We start from the raw sequence: 23,129 nt of genomic DNA, 5'->3' as shown, positions 1-23,129 counted from the left end.
ATGAGGGGATCAATAGAGGGGGTTTCATATAAGAGGTCTATCGAAGGAATCCACATATTCTGAAATACCTCCCAATGAATAGGAAAACAAAAGATCCTTGCTTTCCCCACACTGATGGGAGGGGTAAAGAAACAGGGAAACCCACCACTGGTCCAGCATCATTTCCAGATCTGAAGAAAGGACTGAAATCAGCTAACACTTGCTTAATCATCTCTTTCTCCCATTCTTCTAGGAGTGTTTCCTGCAAGTGGTGCTGGAGCTGCTTCTCAAGCCATGGCTCTAACCTTTCTGTAGATCCTACAAAATGAATAGATGAGTACCAAGCAAGGAATAAAACAAGGATGTCCCATCCCTATATGAATCTGAGTTTCCAGAGGCAGTTTCATTCATATCTCAAAATGGTGAGAAGGCCAACCATTCAGAACTGAGGTGGCTTCCTGCTGTAGAGCAGTGGAAACAGAGGCACATCTCCTTTCTGCCCTGTATTTTAAGGAGTTGGTGAGAGGTTCTGTGAGTGCTGTGGAGATCCTCATGAAAGGGAAGGGAGGAACAGCAGCTAGGTGGGAGGGTTCATCATCCTGGCCTACTTAGCACAGCCTTTAGATTGATAAAACTCTGGTGGACAGGCCTATATTTCGACCTCTCATAAGATAGTTTGGGCTTCTTTCTTTGAGTGGCAGTGTCCTGTCACCTTGGCAACTAGGCTGTCACACTTCTCTTGGCCAGTACCCTTATCATGTTGCTGCCTGGGCTGGTTGCCTTGGTAACTGGTGCAGCAGCCAAGGCAACCAGCCCCAGTTCTGGTCCCCTGCTGGAGGCAGGTCTCCTTTACTTGCCAAGCTGAGGTGAACCATACAATCCTTGTTGGCTTTGAGTTCAGGGGTTTCACATGGGCAGACTGGCATTACGATCTCTGCTTTCATATTTGTAAAGATTGAAACCTTCAGGACTGGTGAAAATAAGGAAAAACAGTTGGTCTTAAAACTAAGAAACAACACTAATAAGCAATAAATCAATATAAGAATAAGATATTTCTCCCCACCTTCCCCATGTTGCTGTTTTCAAATCTCACAATTTTAACGCTAAGCTCATCATTGCAGAAGTTGAACTGAGACTGGATAATACAGCAAAGATTCTTGGTATTCCAGCCTGCTATAAGAGTCTTCTAGTAAGAAAATATTTAACTCAATATGCTAGGAACTGAATCCTAAGAATTAAATGTTATACTCATTAACCCAAAGATTATATATAATAATTCCTTCCTAGACACAATTTTTCCATATTGCAGAGACCATTTGGTCCCATGGTTTTCTGAGGAACAAAAGACAATGATATAAGAAGGGAAATAGCTAAAATGCACAATAAAAAGAAATGTGAAGTAGGTCAGACTTCATTATGGAACCTCCATTCTGCCAGTGGCAGCTGTTCAGATTTGTCCGGGGCCTCTTCCAATGTGGGCCACAGACTCTCAGGTTTATTAAGCACTTTGTGGATACACTCAAGTGATTTCCAGAATGCCATATAGTCTTATTTTGTAAAATTAATTTCCTTTCCCACCCCCTTTATTTCAAAATCTGTGGATGTGAATAAAGTAGTTTGAACAGCACAGCCCACCATGTGTCTGTACAACCCTTTTAGTTGTATGAAGGGAATGTCTTTTAACAAGATGGATCAGTCTCTAAAGAGACGCTAATAAGATTGTTCCTGAAGAAGGCTCCTTTGGTCTTGATTATTGTAGGAATCATTTCTCCAATGAAAATATTTCCCACTTGGATAACTTACCTGAGAAGGCAGTTGCCATGTAAACTCAAGCCATTCCTGGAGAGTGTACAAGAAAAATGTGGCACAGGAAACACATTAAATTGTAAGAATTTATAAAACGTGAGTCCAGAAGCCCTGTCCTGACTTGTTATTTCAGGACATATCTGGATGTACAATGAGGTCCCCCCAGAGATCTGGATGGCTCCCACCCTAATGGCGTTCCGGAGGCCCTTAAAGACCTGCTCTTCTCTGAGGCCTTGAGCTAGGCTGGTTGAAGCCCCTTGTTAGGTACATGATATTTTCGTTGTTGATATGATTTACCATCTTGTTGAGAGAGAGAGAGAGAGACAGAGAGACAGAGAGACAGAGAGACAGAGAGACAGAGAGACAGAGACAGAGACAGAGACAGAGACAGAAAGAGATACACACACATATATACAGTACTGTGCAAAAGTTTTAGGCAGGTATAAAAAAATGCTGTAAAGTAAGAATGCTTTCAAAAATATATATTGTAATTGTTTATGTTTATCAATTTACAAAATGCAAAGTGAGCAAACAGAAGAGAAATCTAAATCAAATCAATATTTGGTGTGACTACCCTTTGGCTTCAAACCAGCATCAGTTCTTACACTTGCACACTTTGTACACTTGCACAAAGTCAGGGATCTTGTAGGATTAGAGTCAGGTGTACGATTAACCAGTTATACCAAGCAGGTGCTAATGATCATCAATTTCATATGTAGGTTGAAACACAGCCATTAACTGAAACAGAAACAGCTGTGTAGGAGGCTTAAAATTGGGTGAAGAACAGCCAAACTCTGCTGCTAAGGTGAGGTTGTTGAAGACAGTTTCATGTCACAGGTCATACACCATGGCAAGACTGAGCACAGCAGCAAGACACAAGGTAGTTCTCCTGCATCACCAAGGTCTCTCCCAGGCAAAAATTTCAAAGTAAACTGGGCTTTCAAGATGTGCTATTCAAGCTCTTTTGAAGAAGCACAAAGAAACGGGCAACGTTGAGGACCGTAGACGCAGTGATCAGCCAAGAAAACTTAATGCAGCAGATGGAAGACACATCATGCTTACTTCCCTTTGACATTGGGAGATGTCCAGCAGTGCCATCAGCACAGAACTGGCAGAAACCAGTGGGACCCAGGTACACCCATCTACTGTGCAGAGAAGTCTGGCCAGAAGTGGCCTTCATGGAAGAATTGTGGCCAAAAAGCCATACCTCTGACGTGGTACCAAGGCTAAGCGACTCAACTATACATGAAAACATAGGAACTGGGGTGCAGAAAAATGGCAGCAGGTGCTCTGGATGGATGAGTCAAAATTTGAAATATTTGGCTGTAGCAAGAGGCAGTTGGTTTGCCGAAGGGCTGGAGAGAGGTACAATAATGAGTGTCGGCAGACAACAGTGAAGCATGGTGGAGGTTTTTTGCAAGTTTGGGGCTGCATTTCTGAAAATGGAGTTGGAGATTTGGTCAGGATCAATGGTGTCCTCAGTGCTGAGAAATACAGGCAGATACGACTTAACGACTAAACAACAACAACTTATCCATCATGCCATACCATCAGGGAGGCGTGTGATTGGCCCCAAATTTATTCTGCAGCAGGACAACCCCAAACATACATCCAATGTCATTAAGAACTATCTTCAGTGTAAGAATGGGGAGTCCTGGAAGTGATGGTTTGGCCCCCACAAAGCCCTGATCTCAACATCATCGAGTCTGTCTGGGATTATATGAAGAGACAGAAGGATTTGAGGCAGCCTACATCCACAGGAGATCTGTGGTCAGTTCTCCAAGATGTTTGGAACAACCTACCTGCCAAGTTCCTTCAAAACCTGTGTGCAAGTGTACCTAGAAGAATTGATGGTGTTTTGAAGGCAAAGGGTGGTCACACCAAATATTGATTTGATTTGGATTTCTCTTCTGTTCGCTCACTTTGCATTTTGTAAATTGATAAACAATTACAATATATATTTTTGAAAGCATTCTTACTTTACAGCATTTTTTCACACCTGCCTAAAACTTTTGCACAGTACTGTATACACACCCACACACACACACACATTATTTGGATGTTAATCCTTTAATTGCTTACTGAAACTATTGGTTGCTCCCTCTTTTTTTTTAGTGGATAGGACAAAGATTTCCATAGAGAGACTTTTGCTCAGTGAAACTTTTTTTTTCTCCACTTGCCAATATTTAATACTGTTGTGAATTACAGATGTACAGGTTGAACAGATACCTCAAAAAGGCATGGTTAAAAAATGGCAGGTTGATAGCAGCATCGGCACTTTGCTACCCAGATTTCACTTTCTGAAACACAAGAGAAATAGAAAGAGGAGAGAGAGAGAATGCGTTGTTATTCAGTTTTTCTGGTAAGCAGATTCTCCAGGTTTGATGGCTCCTGACCGGGGAAAATGACTGTGACAGATATTTTGACCTTCTTTCAGTACAGCTGAATATGGAGCAGGTCTTCAGTATTTGGAATGCCTGTCTTGGTCCCACCTAAGACCAATGTGAATCTACATCACCATAACTGACGACATTTATTTGCTCTTCTATTCAATGTATATCTCGGGGGGTGGGGAGTATTTTGCTTTTTGTTTGGTTTTTTTTATTGTGCTGTAGAAATGAACCATCTCATACTGACTTAAAGAGGAGACGGGTCCAAAAGTACTTCTGACTAGAAGAGACTGGACTGACGTTTTCAAATAAGTGTGATACAAGGGGAGACTTGTGATATCTTGAAAAATAATAGATTTATTATGTCCTGTCCTGGATGAATTGGGTTTAGACTCATGGCGTGTTATGAAATAATGGTGGGCTTCAGTCCACATAAATGTACATCACAGCAACTGCACAAGACTCCTTCTTTCAGTTGAAATGGGTTTAACAGGATTGTGATCATGATGGCAGTCTCCTTGAGGTCAGGTTCTTCAGACTGGGAGCACTTTTGTCTGTCTTTTTGTGTGAAAGATCAGTTGTGGCAAAGAATTCCTACAGATCTGCTCACTTTTATTCACACATTAGTAAGCTCAAAGCTGCATCTTTTGGGGCCTGAGCTAGCAGTGGGCATGGCTTACCTGTTTTCTCTGTCCCTCCTATCCTTGCTCTCTCCTATTCTTTTCTGAACAGCAAAAAAGACAAGTCACAACTGATCACTTGCTTCTGAAATATGGTAGAGGGCCACATGAATTTAGTCCAAGGTCCCCCAAGTGCTCCTAAGATTACAGGTTGTTCACTCCCACAGCTTCTCTTTGATGTAGTTCAGAAGCTTCAGCTCATACAAAATGTGGCCACTTGGTTTGTTCCAAATGCACCAGCTTCTTAAAGTGCTTCCAAAAAGCATTTCATTTAATTACAGTCCTGGCGATCCATAAATGAATGGAACTGTGCCTTTCTCTGTATCAGTCTTCAAAGTCCATAGTTTTCTTTTTCTGTCATTATAAAAATCATAAACATAGGAGCAAATCATTTTGTCATGTTAAAAAAAAAGTTTTTACATTTCAAGAGTTACAAGGTACTCTCTTGTCTCAAAGAGACCCTGAACAAGAACAAGGAAAGGAGAAAAGAGGGGAAGGGAAATGTCTAAGGCCAGAAATTAAGGGGTCCTTCTGACTTAAAAGATGCTGCTGATGCAGTTCTCAAGATACACAACTCTTTGTGTATTGCAAGTCTTCGAAATCTGAGATTTCACAGGTTTTGCATTCATCTGCCTCCACTGTATTTATTTGAGCATAAGCTAACACTTTCCGATGTAACAGCCTCAAGAACACAAAGCAGAATTGATCAAATCAACTGAGCTATAACAGCACTAGTGATGTGCTGTCAGATACCTCTGTGATGTGGCATCTGATGGTTTTCCTCAGAATTCAAGTTACCATGATTAAGAAACATGTTCCTATCTCAACTCCAGCAGATCACATGGCAGAAAGGGTACTGGGAAAGCAGAAAGCATGGGTATCCGCATACTGAATGTGCAGAAATCCAAATATAGGGCAGTATAAGGTATCTGCCATCTGGTTCACCTTTTAATTCCTAGGCTGCACATGGCCCTAATCCCTTTTATTTTCCTAAGGGCCCCTCCAAACACAGCCACTGAAAATTGCAGGCACGTCCCTACAGTGTTGATGTGGGAAATTGTTTATATTTGTAACTGAATCCCTAAACTATGCTTACCATGAAGACAAACAGCAGGGGAAATAACACTGACTCCCGCCCTATGTGAAACAGTGCCCAATGCTCTGGGGCCCTTGCTCCTCCTCCAAAAAAAACTCTGTCTGGTCCTTGACCACTAAGAAGATTGCCCAATCCACCTGCTCACCTATGTATTCAGGTGTCACACACTACCTCCCTTAATAAAAATAGTCCAAAATTGCATGGGGTAGGGAAGAACGGAATCCATATATTCAAACAAAATAAACTCTGTGTGTGTGTAAAAAGCAACGGCAGTTAGCCTTATATAATGTAGGCCTTAGGTTTTCTCAGCCTTCTTCCCATTTGCAATATAAGGACAATAATGCAAGACACTGCTGCGCTTAAAGTAAATATACTCGACTAATTCAGAAGAAGAGTTTGAAGTTTATTTACTAAGACCAATCATTAAAATACATCAAATACAGCAGATAAAACACAATATTAAAAAAAAAAAAGGTGGTTGCAGTAGTGGAAATTCGTAATAGCCTCTTTTTTGATCAAGGGATATAGAATTTTAGGAGTCTGTTTTAATACCTGTTTTATGCTTTGGGATGGAGCATAAGTGTATGATATTACAGAGAATATCAGAAAATTAACTCACAATCATAAACCGATCCAGTGATATATACCTTCCCTAATGATTTGGAATTTTGTCAATTCAGTTTGAATTTACACATGCCGTTCTGCCTAAATTTGTAATCTAAAAGAGTGCTACGCACTATGGCTATTCTTTCTTTATATTTGACAAATAAATGCAGTAAACATTTACAGTAATTAAATCAGGATGGCATTATGTATTCTGCTGTTTGGATCAGTGATGAGTGGAGAGAAACCACCTCAGCTTTTCTAAGGACTATGTAGACTAGTATTTAGATGACTCTTCCATTGTTTGAAATTAGTAGTGTTTTCAAAACCAGGTACTTTGGCAAAATTGTTTCCTTAATTAAGAGCATTTCCGCACTAGCCATTTATAGTGTCACCCTGCCATTGCTAGGGTGATATAAAGCCTGTCTTCATTACTGATTTATTGCCACAGCAATTGCTGGCCATGCTATAAATTGCTGGTGTAGAAAAGCTCTAAGAATAGTGGAAATGGAATGACCAGCTCCACATTCCTTGAGTATTGCAAGGCATTTCTAGAAATCTGTATGTTGATAAAGGGCCCAGTCTTTATGAAGATTTGTACAGAAATTGAATTCTATGTTGAATAAATATTTCCTTGATTTGACTGCAATCATAGGACCTACTCAGAAGGAATCTGGGGATTTTAAAAGGAAGAATACTTTTCTTAGAAGGTATTTGGTAGGCAAATACATGAAAGAATAAACTGTGTCTCCCAATTTACTCATTTCACCCCTTCTCTGGGAGTCCAGATTTAGCCCTGTAATTCAGGTCTTAGTAACTCTGCAGACTGACACACTTTGAGGGTTGGAGAGCCATGTTGGTCTGATGCATCAAAACCCACAAAGACTTCAGATAGCTGGAAGACAGATTTATGCTATAAATATTTGGGATATGAGGATTCTATATACTTTGGTGTGGCTAGTCTAGTGAGCCTGCTAACAGGGACCAATATATCTATGAGGAGAGAGGCTTTAATGGCAGCTTGATCCTATCCTGAATCCAAAGTAATACTCAGCTGATTCTGCTGACACCGGAAAAGAGTGGCAGAGAGACAAAATAAGCAGCCAGAACTAATGATTGCTAGGTCCAGCTTGTAAGCAGAGTTTTGGTCAGTATGTTTGAGAATCCTGCTGGTAAGGATAAGAAGTATGCCTGATAGAAAACATTCAATGTAACTAAACAATATACCTGCATTCTTTTTTGGCAGGAGGGCAGCAAGGTTGCAGACTTAAGGGGTGATGAACTTTAGAAAGTGATTTGAATTGCTCACCCAAAGCCATCACTTTCAGTAAAGCAGCCAATTCTAACCAAACTATGGTCAGCATCGAGGACAGGAGCGGAACTGGCAGGGGGTTTCCCTTCACTTCGACTCTGCAGATTCCTTTTGTATGCAATGGCCTGCATTGCAGAGATTTTCCTCCTATCTTCTCTGCACTCCTCCCTAGGATCATTATGATGAAGTCATTGTGAATTAAGGCCTTGCTGAAGAACCCAGCAGGCTGTTTCTGTGGCAAAGATCCAGTGACATGGTTGCAGGCTTTTAGACAGCACACTAGCAGTGCTGGAGAAAAAGCACTTCCAACAGCATAATTGTCATGTGAAAAGGGCACTACCATATGGGGGCCATTGGGCTGATTACCTCTTTCTGTAATAAATCCCTTTGTGAGTTCCACAGGCTAGTGACTCGAATAACCTCTTTTTGCTTATATGACAGGAGCATAGAACACAGTAGCACAGAGTATTTGCTGATCAATATAGTGCACAGCATCCTCAAGTGCAAGATGCAGCCTTCAAAAGGGCAAAGGAACACCATTACACTTCTAGAGGATATTATTTGGACCTATTTCAGTCAGTCTTTTGGTTGCAATATAGTACTGAGACTGCTTAATCATCTGGACAAAAAACATATGCTGGAAACTGGATGCAAAGGCCTTTTGGTGGCTTTTTATACCCTCGATTATGGTATTCCTTGGGACCATTTGGCAGGATTAAACCTTGGAAACACTGTTTTGCAATGATTCAGTGCAGTAGATGGGGAACTACTGTTCAACACTGACTCATGGCATCCCATGGTGTTCCATCTTATATTTTATGCATCTTCAACATCTGCATAAAACTACTGGGAGCTTTGGAACGGGATGCCATCACAATGCTGAGACCCCCCAGTTCTACTACTTCTTGCCATCCAAATCCAAGGAAGTAACTACTATTACTGAACACAAATATGGAAAATAAATCCAGTCAAAGAGGCTGTTGACCAATAGGAAACTGAATTTGGAGTTGCAGTCCCAAAGAAAGGACAAAGTCTGGCTCTGCTCCTTGATTCTCAGTTGAATTGACAGGTGGCAGTTGTAGTAAGTGCATTCACACAATTATACCTAGTGTGCCAGCATAACCATTCCCGAGTAGACAGACTTGGTGACAGTTATCCATGCCTTGATGGTTGCAAAGGACCTGCCATGAAAAGCGTCCAGAAGTTGTCACAGTGCAAAATAGAGTACTGAAAGATCTGCACTGTTTGCCAAACATTTTCTGAGCTCTATTTAAGGTATTAGCCATAACATGTGAAACATGTTTAACATGTTAAGTTTAACATAACAGTTTAAGGTCTAAGGGACATCTTGTTTCATTGTGAATCTGATCTGCAGGAGATGTCCTCTGAACACATTCTTGTTCTCAGAAGCTCGTTTATATGGCTTGGCAAAGAAGGCCTTGTCTGTACTGCTCCCAAGGCTGTGGAATGTCCTCCCTTGGGAACAGTATTTGGCTTCATTCTCTCTGCCTTTAGAAGGCAGTAATGATGCATCTGTTGTGTCAGGGCTTTAATGGTTAAGTAGCTTAATTTCTTAATTTTCCAATATACTCTTTTAATTAAAAAATAAATAAGAACCTAGCATGTTATAAAGCAAAGTACTAGCCTCTGACATTATCTTTATTTCCAAGAGTCTTCAGGGCTCCCACAAAGTGGAGTGCTACTATCAGTCCCCAAAGGAAAACTGGAGATACATACATACAGTATTCTGGCACAATTGAGAAGTGAGAGTACATGTTGGCTGGATCCCTTGCGGCAAAATCAGCTGCCTGCTTTTAAGAAGGATGGAGCTTAAAATAGCCACCTGAAAACATACAGTCTAGATGAGTATGTTTACTTGTTAAAGGTCCAAGATAGGTCACAAGCTTCATCCCCTCTTTGAGAATAATGAGTATAAGTAAAGTCCCTTCTGAGCTTGGGCTCAGAATCTCTGAACTTTATAATTTTTTTGATCAGTGTGGAACAAATCTGTAACTCAGCTGTAATAAAAATTCTTTTAAAAACAGGGTGGGGCACTTTAGTGTGGAATTCTGTACGATAAATGAATAATATAGAAAGGATTGACTTGTCACGTACATGACAAAGTTGTTACTTTGCTATTAAAGAACCACTTATGCATGTGTAGATGCCTGCATATCATAAATGATTTTGCCCATAGAAGTGGCTATTGGCTGAAGGGCAGTAGACTGAACCACCTCCAAAATAGGGTCATCTATAGCATGAGCTGTCTAACCAAAATAAAGGGCCTACAATACTCATGTATTCCTTATGTGCCTTGAAGTCCTCTGGGGAAGCACTAAGCCACCAAGACAAGAGCGACAGGTTATAAAGATGATTTAAATGGGCAGTCCTTGGACTCTTAACTGCTTAGGTCTTCCCACCTCTGCAATTGTAAGGATGGCATTGGAGATTCTGAAGCAATTCTATGTGGGATTGGCCCTTTGCTAAACTTGGGAGGGGGGAATTCTTTGAATAAATCACAGGTACTGCATTTCTAAGATCTTTGTAAGGTATAAACTCAGTTCATGACAGAAAAGGGATGAAGTCCCAACTATCTTCAGCGTCATATGAATAAAATGAACAAACAAACAATGAAGATATCTCTTACATACAACACAGGATGACATAGGTTTGGTGGATATTGAACAGAGGTGGTGTAGTTTGGGTCCAGTGAGTAATATCATTAGGGATTTTCCCAACCATTGGAAGATGAAGAACCAGTTTTCCTACAGAACCTCTACAACATTTAAAGAAATATTTTTGACAGCAAGGGGAAATTTGCAGAAATCCGGGGGGGGTATTCAGAAAATTTCTCTTATGACACTGAATCTTGCATCCTGATTGCTAATCATATAAGCATTTGCCACTCATCTACATGCATATATTCATGCATGCCTGGGCATTCTATGCTCTGATTGAAAAAAAGTTGTGTTCCCCCAAACTTATAGATTAGAAAGAACTTCATCTGGAAAGAAATTCTTGATGCATTTTCTATGCAAATCTGGATCCTACTACACCATCAATGCTTAAGTTTTCATACAGAAGGCTTATCACCTGGTATTCTTACTGCTGAAAGGGAAAGGGGCACAGGATGAAAGCAAGCTTCTTGTGTCTTATGTCAAGTAATCACTCTGTCACTAAGCAAGCTATACACCTTTATTAGACCCAACACATTGTAATATTAATTGAAGGCATTTTAGATAAGGGCCCTGCTGGACAAAAAGGAAAGCTACAAAATACACTAAGCCAATAAATCTAAGAAATCTTGTTACAAATGTCCTACTATCTGGTCCACCCTGTAATTCAGAATCCTAATGTTATCCTGAAGGAATTACCAAAAAAAAAAAAAATAGTAGACTTTTTGTAAGGAGAACTCAAGGAAAGCACACTACACATTTCAGTAACACAAATTCCTGAAGTTAACATCAGTCTGAAAGTAGATTGTAGACCAGCTTTATCCCAAACATGGTCTCTTCACATATGTTGGGATTTCATCTCCCCTCCTCACTCAATAAATGAAGGGTCCCCATACTTTGTGGAAGCAACAATCACATTTAGAATATTTATTTATCCCAAGAACTCTCACAAAATGGCTACCATCAAAGGCCTGGATGCTCATAAGGCACCCATTTACCAGAAGACAAACTGGTGTGGTTAATCCTGCTACTTCCATAGGACATCTTCTCCCACTCCAGCTTTTTTTCTTTTTTTTAAATGAAAGAGGCAATTCCAAAATATAAGTGCACTGCTCAAGACCTGAGCATTCTTGGAAATAAAGTCTGCATCAGAGGCTGGAATTTTGCTTTCCTTCCCCTTTTTTGGTGTTAATTAAAATATTTAAAAATAAAATCTGATGAGGCAGAGTCTAACAGGCACCAGGCATAGGGATCCAAGCATGCATCCAGTTGCTGCTTAGGGCGACTGTCACTGGAGTATTACTCTCATTCCCCTATTCTACTAGCATATTTACCATTAATTTTGAGTATTGCATGTTGAATCTGAGGCACATGAGGCACAAATAAATGTTTCCAGTGTTTGAGTACTCACCTGGAATGACACATTATGTTTAATTTGTTCACATTTAGGAAAGTTTAGACGTTTTAAATAACAGCATCATAACCTCACATGAAATCACACTCAAAACTGAAAATAAGATTAAATGACCAAGGCTGCATACCTCTGAATATCAGATGCTGGGCACACCAAGAATGGCTTTTTGACTTCATGACTTTATGTACAAAATTCCTATTGAATGAGGAAAATAACTTGTGCTGTTAGCAGTTGGCTTGTGTACTACCATGAAAAGAAATATGTCATCCTTCATTTTATTTTGAGATGTTTATAAATGCCATTCATGACCATGCACAAAATATGAAGCACTCAAATGATACTTTCTTGTTTCAATCTTCCACTTTTGGATGTACTTCCTTAAACAGCCTGAGACCCACAAGCAAATACATGTGCATCATGCAAAGTTCTCAGCATATTATCACACAGGGAAGAGATGTATGTTTAGTTGCTGAGCTAACCTGAGCATTTTAAGCAAATATATGATTGCATTTAATACGATTTCAGGACAGGGACTGTATTTAAAACTGTTCCAGTGATACTTCTCCAACACTGATCCTCACTGGAGTAAAACTTTACATCAACTAGGGTCTGGAAAACGGATCTTTTTTTCTGTGCTGTATTTAACAGGCACATTTAACTGCCTAGCTAACCTACATCTATCTCCAATGCCATCTTGGCACTGGTTATCACAAGGAAGAAGTGTGCTTCGGAATGGACTTGCAATAAGCTCAAATTTAAGGAAGCATTACTAAAGTTGGGATTGGATGCATGACTGTTTGGCTTTCTTTTTAAACTATTCATAAAATGGACTGGTGAGGAATAAACATTGCAGTTCTGCAGGGTAATCCTAAAACCAGAGCAAATTGGATAGTCCCCATGTAAATTTAAGTTGCAGAATCTATTTTACCTTAGACACTGTGGGCAAAAATCCATCCTGTTTTCTGTACCACAGATGAAAGTTGGGTGCTCCACCACACACACACACACACTGAAAATTACATACCTTTTTCTCTCAGAGGTCTACCTATAGTTGGACAGAAGGGGAAGACCTGCATTAGAGAGGCAAGAGATTTCCTTGTCTCAGAAAAGGTCTCACCAATGTTCCGAAGAATCCCATGAGCCTTTCAAGACGCAATTGGGAGTCTTTGCTGACAGTTGCCACAACCTTCTATATATATTTATCAGAAGTAGGGAGTCTGGCACATTGGGTGGACAGTAAAGAGGAAGGGCAGGTATCCCATGAAACGAGCAATCTGGATTGTAGAAGACCATGAAGAAAAACGACAGTATCAGAGCTACTGCAACTGTGTACTTCTAAATAAGAGGAAATTAATACACTCTGATTAGGAGCAATATAAATTTAAATATTCTTTCTAAAAGGGGTACCAAGAAGCCCAGAGTCATTTAAAAGGCAGACCAGAATAGTACCAGTAATAGTACCAGAACTGATTTGCAGAACTGATTTTGCAACAGTTTTTACTCAACATTCATTTGGTCAGAGTAGCTTACCTATCAGTTCAAGGAGCTTGTTGAGAGGCATTAATTCTAGAAACAATATATCACTGTGCCTCATTATAAGTTTATTTATAATCTGATTGTACCAGTTAGATTTTTTTTAATGTTCAAATATTTCAGAGCAGGATTAATATTCAGGTTAGAATTCATAGTCTAATTTGACAGTGCTGGACTATTTCATACAGTACTCTAGTTTGTCTGTTTTTAATTCCAGTAGCTGGGACACAGTAGCTTTTATTCATGTTCTCCTACAATCCAAATAGAATTATAAATGTGGAGGAACAGTGAACTGTAGGCCCACAAAAGCCTACCAGATACCACACAAAATTTTACTCTTCACTGCCTACATCTTTATAGATCTATGTACATTTGTGATTCATGGTTCAGGAAAAGTGGCAACATATTCTTGTTTATTCTCCAAAGTGATTTGGGAGAGCTGGACTTTAAGGCAAAAGCTGGTTAAACTTGCATAATGGGGATTCCCACCCCACCCCCCCGCACCTGCCAGCAATAAATTACTTGCTGCTTTTATATTATGAAGAGAAAATTAGGAAGGATACTGTAGCCCAAACATGCAGAAAAATCTTGGCTGTCCTGAATTCAGTATTAGCTGTCCTGCAGCTTTAGTTTTTAATTCCAGCAAAATGTTTGCCCAAATCGTGTGAACCTGAGATAGTACATTCCTTTACTGGTAATCTGCTCTTTGCACTTTAAAAAAAACCCCAGTATGTTTCATCTCTAAGCATCCACCAGCACCCACCTAATATTTTTTATTGACAAAACAAACTTAAATACAATTATCTGTTGCAATTAACATTGTCACACAAAATATAAAATGTATTAATACTTGGTACAATGATTGCTTCTACAATATTAAAAAAGGAACATTTAACTGCAACATTACGGACTGTCCTTTGAGTGACTAGCAACTTTGAGTGACTAGTGACCTGTGCTTTTTAAACTGAAACAGGGAATGCTTTATTAAGGGAATTGCAAGGCAAGACAAAAGAGAAAGGTTTTGCCCAAACATCCAAGTCAGCCAGGGGGAACTCAGTGACAACAGCTTTTAGAGCAACTTGGACCATGCTACATATTTCCTACCTACGACTGATTTTGAATGCCGTAGCTGGCAGCGTACTTCAAGCAAATGCCCAGTTCTCTCTGAAGCCACATGCAGCTCGTGGGGTTTAAGGCCCAAGACATCTTCTGTTCCTATAAATTTGCCAACATAAATGCTATGTGGATTTCTAATTCTAAAACCGAGTAGCCCAATTAAACAAAATTTTATTTATTAAATGTTTAACTGCTTATCTTCCAAGGTGATAAGAAGGCTATACCAAACCCAGATTCAGTACATCATATATTTGTGGAACATGATCAGATAATCAATTACATATGTAGACTGCAGAGGGAAACATAAAATTATGTCATTTGTACTATTAAACATGTATAATATATTAAAAATAAGAAACAAAATGCTGAAGTATTATCAAACCCCCTCAGTTTAAATATTTTTGAGGCCAAGAAAGGCAAACATTGGAAAACATTATAGGAAAAAACAACATATAACAGGTCATTTTAGATTTGGTACCCCCACCCAAGCAACCAACCAAACAACCTTGCATGCACCCAAGATGGACAGAATAATGAAGATGTGAACCATGACACAAAACATGCTTTCATTTTTATTCACAAAACAGCTTAGCTTGAATTGCTAGAACATTACAAACAGCCTTTCAATTAGAGATGGTAAGAAAGCAGGACATGAGGGTTTTCAACATAAAAAAGGACTTCTATATTTTTTCAGCACAGGTTCTGCAACAGCTTATAATGGAATTCCAGCAATATTTCCAAATGGTTTCTAAAAGTGAATAATTGCAATTAGTTCTGTGTTTACTCTAGTATGCAATTTTATTTGTCCTAAATTTATTATTTTGTTTTTCTTTTAAAAATTGCCAGTTTTCAGTATATTTCCACTTTTTAAGACCAGACATCTTGCTGATTAAACCTTGTCTTATCTGTAGAATTAGGGAAAAGAAACTACCTTATTTTAAATATATTTTCATTTATAAACATGAATTGAGGCATTCTAGAAACTAGCCACACTATTTTTCTTTAATGATGGAAATCAATCAGATAAATGAAGAAACTGCTGTGCTAATTACAGTAGTGCTTATTAGTAACTAGATTTAAAAGGTTACTGTAAATTTACATTCTCTACACAAGAACTGCATCTTCCACACATAAACAACATCAACACCAAAACACAGGAAAACAAATTGATTGATTGTCCATACTCTATTACATCTTGATACTTTATGGATTCTTTAAAAAAATTATTTTGAAAACATTAATGCTTGTTTTACTAGTACTTAAAAGATGTTAAACAAATGCCAAAAATTATATTTAAAAAAAAAACAGGAATGAAATCTGCAAGAAAATATTTTTGGTTCTAAAGGAGACATAGGCGCATCCATTTATTTCCGTCAAAAAATTCCTTGCCTGAGACAACACAAGCAAGCAGTGACATTGCACTGGAGGATAGAGCTTTGGGATTCTTGTTCCTACTGAAACCATCGGAATGCAGCACCTGTAGGAAGCATCACTTTCTGTAGAGACAGAAGAGAACAGAATAGGGACACGTGATGAGCAAGAATGAGAAGAACCAGCCCAGGACAGAGTTCAGTTTTTTGCTGCATTCACTGCACTAAAACAGGATGCAGCATATTCCAACGGCAGCGTTCCCTATCATTTGAAGTTTGAGCTAGTGTTCATATGTAGCCTCCTTCCCTCCCATATTTAATTGTTTTTACCTTCTGCTCCTATCCAAGTTTCCTTGGTAACTTTTCTTAGTACTCTTTTCCTACCCTACTAGGTTTCTGCACCTCATCAAAACCAACAATCGACTGCAGAGCTTCCATAACTTTAAAAGAACCACTTATCCACATGCAAATTGCCCTCAAACCTTATTTCAACATTTTCAAGAACTGCTATAGGACGTAATAGAAAAATTGGTGTTTCTTATATGACCTCAAAAATAAGAAGCTGTCACTCACACAGCCATGAGAAGAATTTTCTGTTTCTAGTTAAGTCTCCTGAGGTTTGTTTCCCTTAAATCTTCCTACATGTGTGTTAGTCCTCTTTTTACAGTGGAATGGACTTCTGTTCAAATCAACTTGCTTTGGTGAAAACAGAACTATTGAAATTCAGCATCAGATTTGGAAATATGTCCTTGGAAAATGAAGGCAATTCAATTCACAAGACAGCAGTGAGAAAGTAATGAGAAGAGGGTAAGTTCTTATAAGTATTTATCAATACTCCAATTTCTCCAGATTTCTAGGCAGAATTACAGGTACTGAATTCAGATCATGAGGTTTGCCAAGATTATATGGGATGCCATTTGGAACATGCTACCGACATATATCCTTATACTATACGCGACTGATGAAGTTAGTGATGTGCATAAAATAACACTTAAGACAAAACTAAAGTTTTGTGCTATGATATCCTAATTCTTGCCACTAATCTGGGCAACCATGAAATGCAATACTAACAACAACAACAAAAAAAAGTTGAATGCCTGTGGAAGGCACAGAATGTTTAAGGGGGTTATTCTTGTTTTTTAAAGCAGTGTACTTATTTACACAGAGTTGGTGACAAAAAAAGTTGTTTAAGTGATCCAATCTAATCTTCCAAGTGAATCCCTTGAGAAACAGGATATGTCACCTTCATAGGCAAGGAAGAACATGGTGCTCACAACTCAGTGCTCTTCCTTGGGCAGAGAGGGGACATCCTTCTTTAGGCAGTATGATAGCCCAAATCTACAGATTTTTAAGAAAAGTGACATGTGTTGAATTCAGCAGGCTAAGACTTGCTGAACAACAAGGCAATGAAGAGATGCTTCCCAAGGCATGAAGGGGGATGGGAAAAATATACAAAGTAAGGCATCCTGAGTCACATAAAACTCAGACTCAAGACATACGTTAGGCATAAAAGACATCTTGGGGGGGGGGAAATAGGTAGTCCCTGCGAAACAAATTATTATTTATTTATGGTCCAAGACCAAGTCACAAAATTTAAAATACAGCACACCATTAATACATACATATGTAACAATACATACATATGATATCTCTGTATTTTTACATAGATATGTGTTAATGGTGTGCTGTATTTTAAATTTTGTGAAACAATGGAAGGGGAAAATGACATGCAAGCTAGCAAATTATTAGCACTGAAAGCCAAGCTACCAAAGCAGCAACTTTCATAGATGAGCAAAGATACAGCCATAGCCTCAGAGAGGGTTCTCTTCCCCATCCCACACCATCAAAGTAGACAGGATCAAATTGCCTACAAAATGGATACTGGTACTCAAGAAGGTTATATACTATTCACCTTTTTTAAAAAGGCATGTGTAAGTAGGTGAGGCAAAGAATATCTTCTGGTTGATGCACATTATTACAGCAGTAAACATTATCTGAAAAATGGGATATACTGTGTAATCAAAGTGAATCTAGACAGTGAAATGCAATTGGTACTAGTGCCTGGAACCCATCCTCAAGAAAAAGTGAAGCCCCAAAAGGCTCACAATTTGGCTCCTCGCCCTGCCTTGGCTACTTTAAGCATCTATTACTAATCCAGTATTGGTCCTTGTAAAGTTTGTCTTCTGTGGTGACAGAAATGTATTCTGGGGATCCTAACATAGCTTGGAGACAACTGTTGTTAGCCAAGTAAGGGAGACAAATAGAGAGAGATTGGTCAAACAAGTTAGGAAGGTATTTTCCTGGAAGCCTCGTTCCCTCCCTGTTTAGCTACCATATTGGTTGCAAGTTACACTCATGGTAAATAGACTGACCTGCAATCAGCTATCAACCACAAGGTTTGGCTCAAATGACTGGGGATGTAGCTGTGAGCACTGGTGAAGTTAAGGACTATGTGATTAATATATCACAGGATACACCATTGTCACAAGTTGACAATGATACGAAGGAGGATAAATGAGTACATTCTCTTTTTCATGTTGAACTAACTGGCCAATATACAGCATTGTCCACGAGCCCCTAAAACCATGATTTAAGATTCCTTAGATTTGAAAACAGCTAAAGGTTTGAAGAGACAGACATGTCAAATCTTTTTTGTTCTATACCAAATTCAGCAGATCCAAAACTGGTGGCCATTTGCTACACATCTTAGAAAAGATGTACTATCATTTGAGTCCTAAATGGTTTCCATGGGCAAATGCAAATACAACAAAAGGATGTGCCATCTTATGCCACCACTGGAGAGTTTGACACAGAAACTGAGCCTGCCATGCCAGAAACAGAGTGATAGTTATTTGATTTATATGGCTGCCCACTTGAAATGTAACTCAGAAGGACTAATAATCAATTAAAAACAACCAGAAATAATGAACAAATTAAAAACAACAACACATTATGCTCAGGGTGATTCAAAAGACAGAACCACAACATCAAGACAGGCTCACCCAACAGTCCGGCTCAGCGTCTGAGGGAAGAATCAGCTTTTTAGCACCTTGTGAAAGGCTGGCAGGGTAGGGGCCATCTGAATCTCAGGGAGTATGCTGCTCTGTAGGCAGCTGCCACAAGAGAAGCCATGCTTCCTGGCTCCCATTAGGCAACCTTGTTTGATAGAGAAGACCTTTCCAACCTCTTCAGGCGTTGTGGGACAAACAGAAATAACTGGAGATAAGTGGTCCTGCAAATAAGCCTGCCCTCTACCAATTAGGGCTTTAAAGATAATAATGGGCACCTTGAATTGCACACAGAAGCCCCCTTGCAGCTCACAAAGTAGAGGTGTTACATGGGTGTAGAGAGGTAAGCCCACATTTACCTGTGCCACTGCATTCTGGACCAGCTGTAGCTTTCAAGCAGTCTTCAAGGACAGCCCCATGTAAAATATACTGCAAATAACCAACAGGAGGTGACCAAAGCTTAAGTGACAGTAAATAGGGCTTCTTGGTCAATGAATTGTCTTATGTGACAAGTGGCACATAAGATGGCTCTTATAAAGGCCCTCCTAACCATGGCTGCTATCTGCTCAAGCAGTCTAGGAAAAACCCCAAATTGTACACCAAATCTGAAGATGCATATTAGGAATGAAGGGTCCAGGTATGGAAACAGGCATTGTCCCTGGTTGTCTTTGTCACCTACAATGGCTACAGGCACTTCAAATATCTGTAGATATCAGAGCAAAATCATTCATTGTGCAATAGGAAGACTCTTCTGAAAACAGAGCTCAGAAGTGTTCAAATAAACTGAGTATTTCAAGTTGGGATGTTCTGCTGGTTGACGCACAGGCCTAAAATTTGGAAAAGGAGGAATGTGGTAAGACTGTAACTGCTTACCATTCGGAGGTTAATGAGTTTTCATAGATGTCTACGGAATGATGATGATGTCTAAACATTAATACAGGGGGAAATAAAAACTCACTGAAAGCTTAGGTGAGCAGCAATGGGTACCCTGCATTTCATGAAAGTTCAAGCACTGCAGAAAGCCCAAGGGATGCACCAAACTAAGAAAAATGATTTCCTATTATGAACAATTTGGCCTGGCAATGATAGATGAGAACAGAAATATGAAGGTAAGTACAATGGGCACCTGTTATGCTTACCAATCCTTGGATGTCAATTTTGTCTGCCAATCTCTTCAAGTCAAAAGGTGGCTGCCAAAATGTTCATAGATGAGATCATTAATGATAGAATCCCAACCAGTGCAAAAAGTTACAAGATACAATCTAGAAGTATTTTCCATCTGATGGCAGTGAATTAAAAACACTGCCTGCCATAGTCAGAAACCCTCTAGTGATGCTAAAGATAGGATCAAACCTAAACATGGGTCTATAAACATTAGAACCTGTAGGCTGATTTGTTCTTGAGAACTGTGGTATGATTTGCAAATAAAAGTTTCAGTGCCAAGGGTAGGGCATTAAGCAGAAAAGGAACAAGGAAGTGGGACACCAATGTACTAAGCAGTAATTCTCCATTTTTGAATTCAGGCCATTTCTTCATTTGTTCTCATTGAAAAGGCCCTATGCATTTAAAGGATGATCCTGATATATCCTAAAACATGCATCCTTCAACAAACCACAGGGAAAAACACCATATATAAGAACACAATTATGGTTCATGAAACCCCCTTCATGGAGCAATCTGTTAGATATTTAGTTAGGTAAATTGTCAACAGGCCACCTTGGATGACTTATCATGGAAAATGAATGCTGACACATATTGAGATTTGGGTAAGTAGACTGAATTTATGTATTTGTTTATTTTGCACCTTCATGTCAATTTTTGATTCTTGCCAAGGTTTTTCACAAGTGGTTTGATATAGCCTCCTTCCTAGGGCGGAAAGAGAGTGACCTGCCCAAGGTCAACCAGCTGGCTTCATGCCTAAGGTGGAACTAGAATTCATGATCTCCCGGTTTCTAGCCTGGTCCCTTAACCACTACACCAAACAGGCTCTCAAGTAGGTAGAAAGCTACAACTTTTTCCCACAAGAAAATATGGTACTATGCTATGCACATCTGGTAGTTGATCTGGAAAAAATGTGCTCTAATAGAAAAAAGTTCTTGCCCCATGATATTCAATTTTTGTCTCTACCACAATGCAATTTCACTGTGGTTTATGATAAAAGAAGTTACAGATCTCATCACAGACTCTACCCAGATCCTTCAAGTTTTCAAAGTAGATGGCATTGTGGAGGCTTTCTACCAAAAGTCTGTCACTATCTACAAAAGTGCAGCAAGCATAGGGCTCAATACCAAAACTGAAAAATCAGTATGCAGCATCTCAAAGATCAGATCCTTTAGATAGGAACAGTCAATGAGTCCTAAGACTGAACACAGCAATCATCCAAATAATTTGCTCTATATACTGATGCTTACCTTTAACAGTAGTACTACCATCTGCCAAGGTTCTAGTGAGAGAATACAGATGATGCTTATAAACAATTAAATGTGCATTCATAATCATACAGGTAGTCCTCGACTTACGACCACAATTGGGACTGGAACTTCCACCGCTAAGCGATGTGATTGAGTCGTGTCCGATTTTACAACCTTTTTTGCTGTGGTCGTTAAGCAAATCACCACAGTCATTAAGCAAATCACATGGTCATTAAGCAAATCCAGCTTTCCCCATTGACTTTGCTTGTTGGAAGCCTCCTGAGAAGGCTGCAAATGGCAACCACGTAATGTCGTAAATACACACCAGCTGCCAAGCACCCAAATTTTGATCATGTGACCGTGGGGATGCTGTGACAGCCATAAGTATGAGGACCAGTCGTAAATCACTTTTTTCAACACCACTGTAACTTCAAACAGTTGTTAAACAAATGGTCATAAGTCGAGGACCATCTGTAAAACTACTGACCCAGTGGTGGAATGCAGACTCATCACTAAGTGGGCCTGACAGTAAAGGACAACAGCACAAATACTGTAAGTGGTAATTGCTTGAATGACAGAATAGAAACCACGGACGCAACAGCAGTGTTAACTGAAAAACTGGACAACCCTGGCTCATAAACAATTGAATTTCGTACCATGGTTGCATTTGGGCCACAATTAACTGCATCTGAGAAGCCACAGTCATGTTAGGAAGTAAACAGATTTGCCACAAGGCCAGCAAATCCCCCAACCAAAAAGTGAGACAAGGTAATAATACATAGGATAAGCACAATGCTGAAAATATCCTGAATCATTCTCATTATAATAAGTACTCTTGCACTTTCCAAGAGTAAGGAGAACTGGATGAATATGTATAATGGAAGCAACTAGTTTCATATTGTGATCCATGGATGCAAGAACAAGAATCCTCAGGGCTTAAGAATCCATATCATTATCTATGTAAATGAATGAAAGATTACAGAATAACAGCATGTCAAACCTATAAACTTCATGTGAATGAAGGAAAGGGATAGATAGACTAGCAGCATAGCAAGTCTTATCCTCCAACATTACAACCAGGAAAACCTTGTTCTTTATAAGCAAGACCTTCAGAACATTAAAGGAATGAAAAAGCAAGTGGCAAGGAATATAATGGACAAGACCAACATTAGTTATCGTAACACTGGCTGCACTGTGAAATTTAAATTTCTTTTTTCTTGTTCTTGTGAGGCTCACTCTCATCAGAGCTGACTCCTTTGTACTTCAAGCAAGTGAATAAATTCGTATGAGTACTGTCACCCTCAACAACAATAAAAACTGATGTCAATTGCATAAAAGTTGTTGACAGTAGGGGTGGGGCTGCAGGGTATTAATACAACTTAATGTCCAGTTTAGAAAAGTGTTTCTATATTGTAGGAACAGTTATCTACTGCAGATGCCACAGCAGAAGTGTTATCCTGAAGGATGTTTTGCCAGTCCCAACACCTGGTGCTTCATGAACATGGCAGTCAGCATCATACATTTGTCCTCTAAACATACAAGGCAAAGAGAACATCTGTCCAAAGAGGGTAACTGGATTCTATACTTAAGACCCTTATGAAATGAGACCTCTAGAGCCACAGGGAGACAGAGGACACCAGAAATGTGAATGGATGGGATAAAGTAACAATTATATAAATTGGAAAAAATATAAGACATAAGTGATGGAAAAATGCAAAACAAGGAATTACTTCTCA

The 23,129-nt window shown here is 39.3% G+C and overlaps 1 protein-coding gene across 22 annotated transcripts in view; it reads right to left on the bottom strand.

Annotated features, from left to right (window-relative positions):
* CXXC5 (CXXC finger protein 5) overlaps window positions 1-23,129 on the bottom strand; it is a 238,351-nt gene that overhangs the window by 131,862 nt on the left and 83,360 nt on the right. For 4 of the 22 annotated variants that reach the window (XR_015794240.1, XR_015794241.1, XR_015794242.1 and 1 more), the window contains one exon: window positions 13,995-16,100. The exons of 17 other annotated variants lie outside the window; for them this stretch is intronic. Coding sequence is in view for 1 of the 5 variants with exons in the window: in XM_007436466.3 (XP_007436528.1) it covers window positions 16,056-16,100 (45 nt within the window). In the remaining 4 variants the exon portion in view is untranslated. Of the gene's footprint in view, window positions 1-13,994; window positions 16,101-23,129 lie in introns of those variants that run through there. One more of the 22 variants, XM_007436466.3, reaches the window with a different exon arrangement.

This window comes from Python bivittatus, unplaced genomic scaffold (assembly GCF_059951505.1).
Source record: "Python bivittatus isolate LINGU-HERP-01145 unplaced genomic scaffold, Pbiv_v1 ctg000960_np1212, whole genome shotgun sequence".
In the NCBI taxonomy this organism is placed as follows: Eukaryota; Metazoa; Chordata; class Lepidosauria; order Squamata; family Pythonidae; genus Python; species Python bivittatus.
The sequence above is the reverse complement of the archived record's forward strand: the minus strand, read 5'-3'. Positions and strand labels throughout refer to the sequence as shown.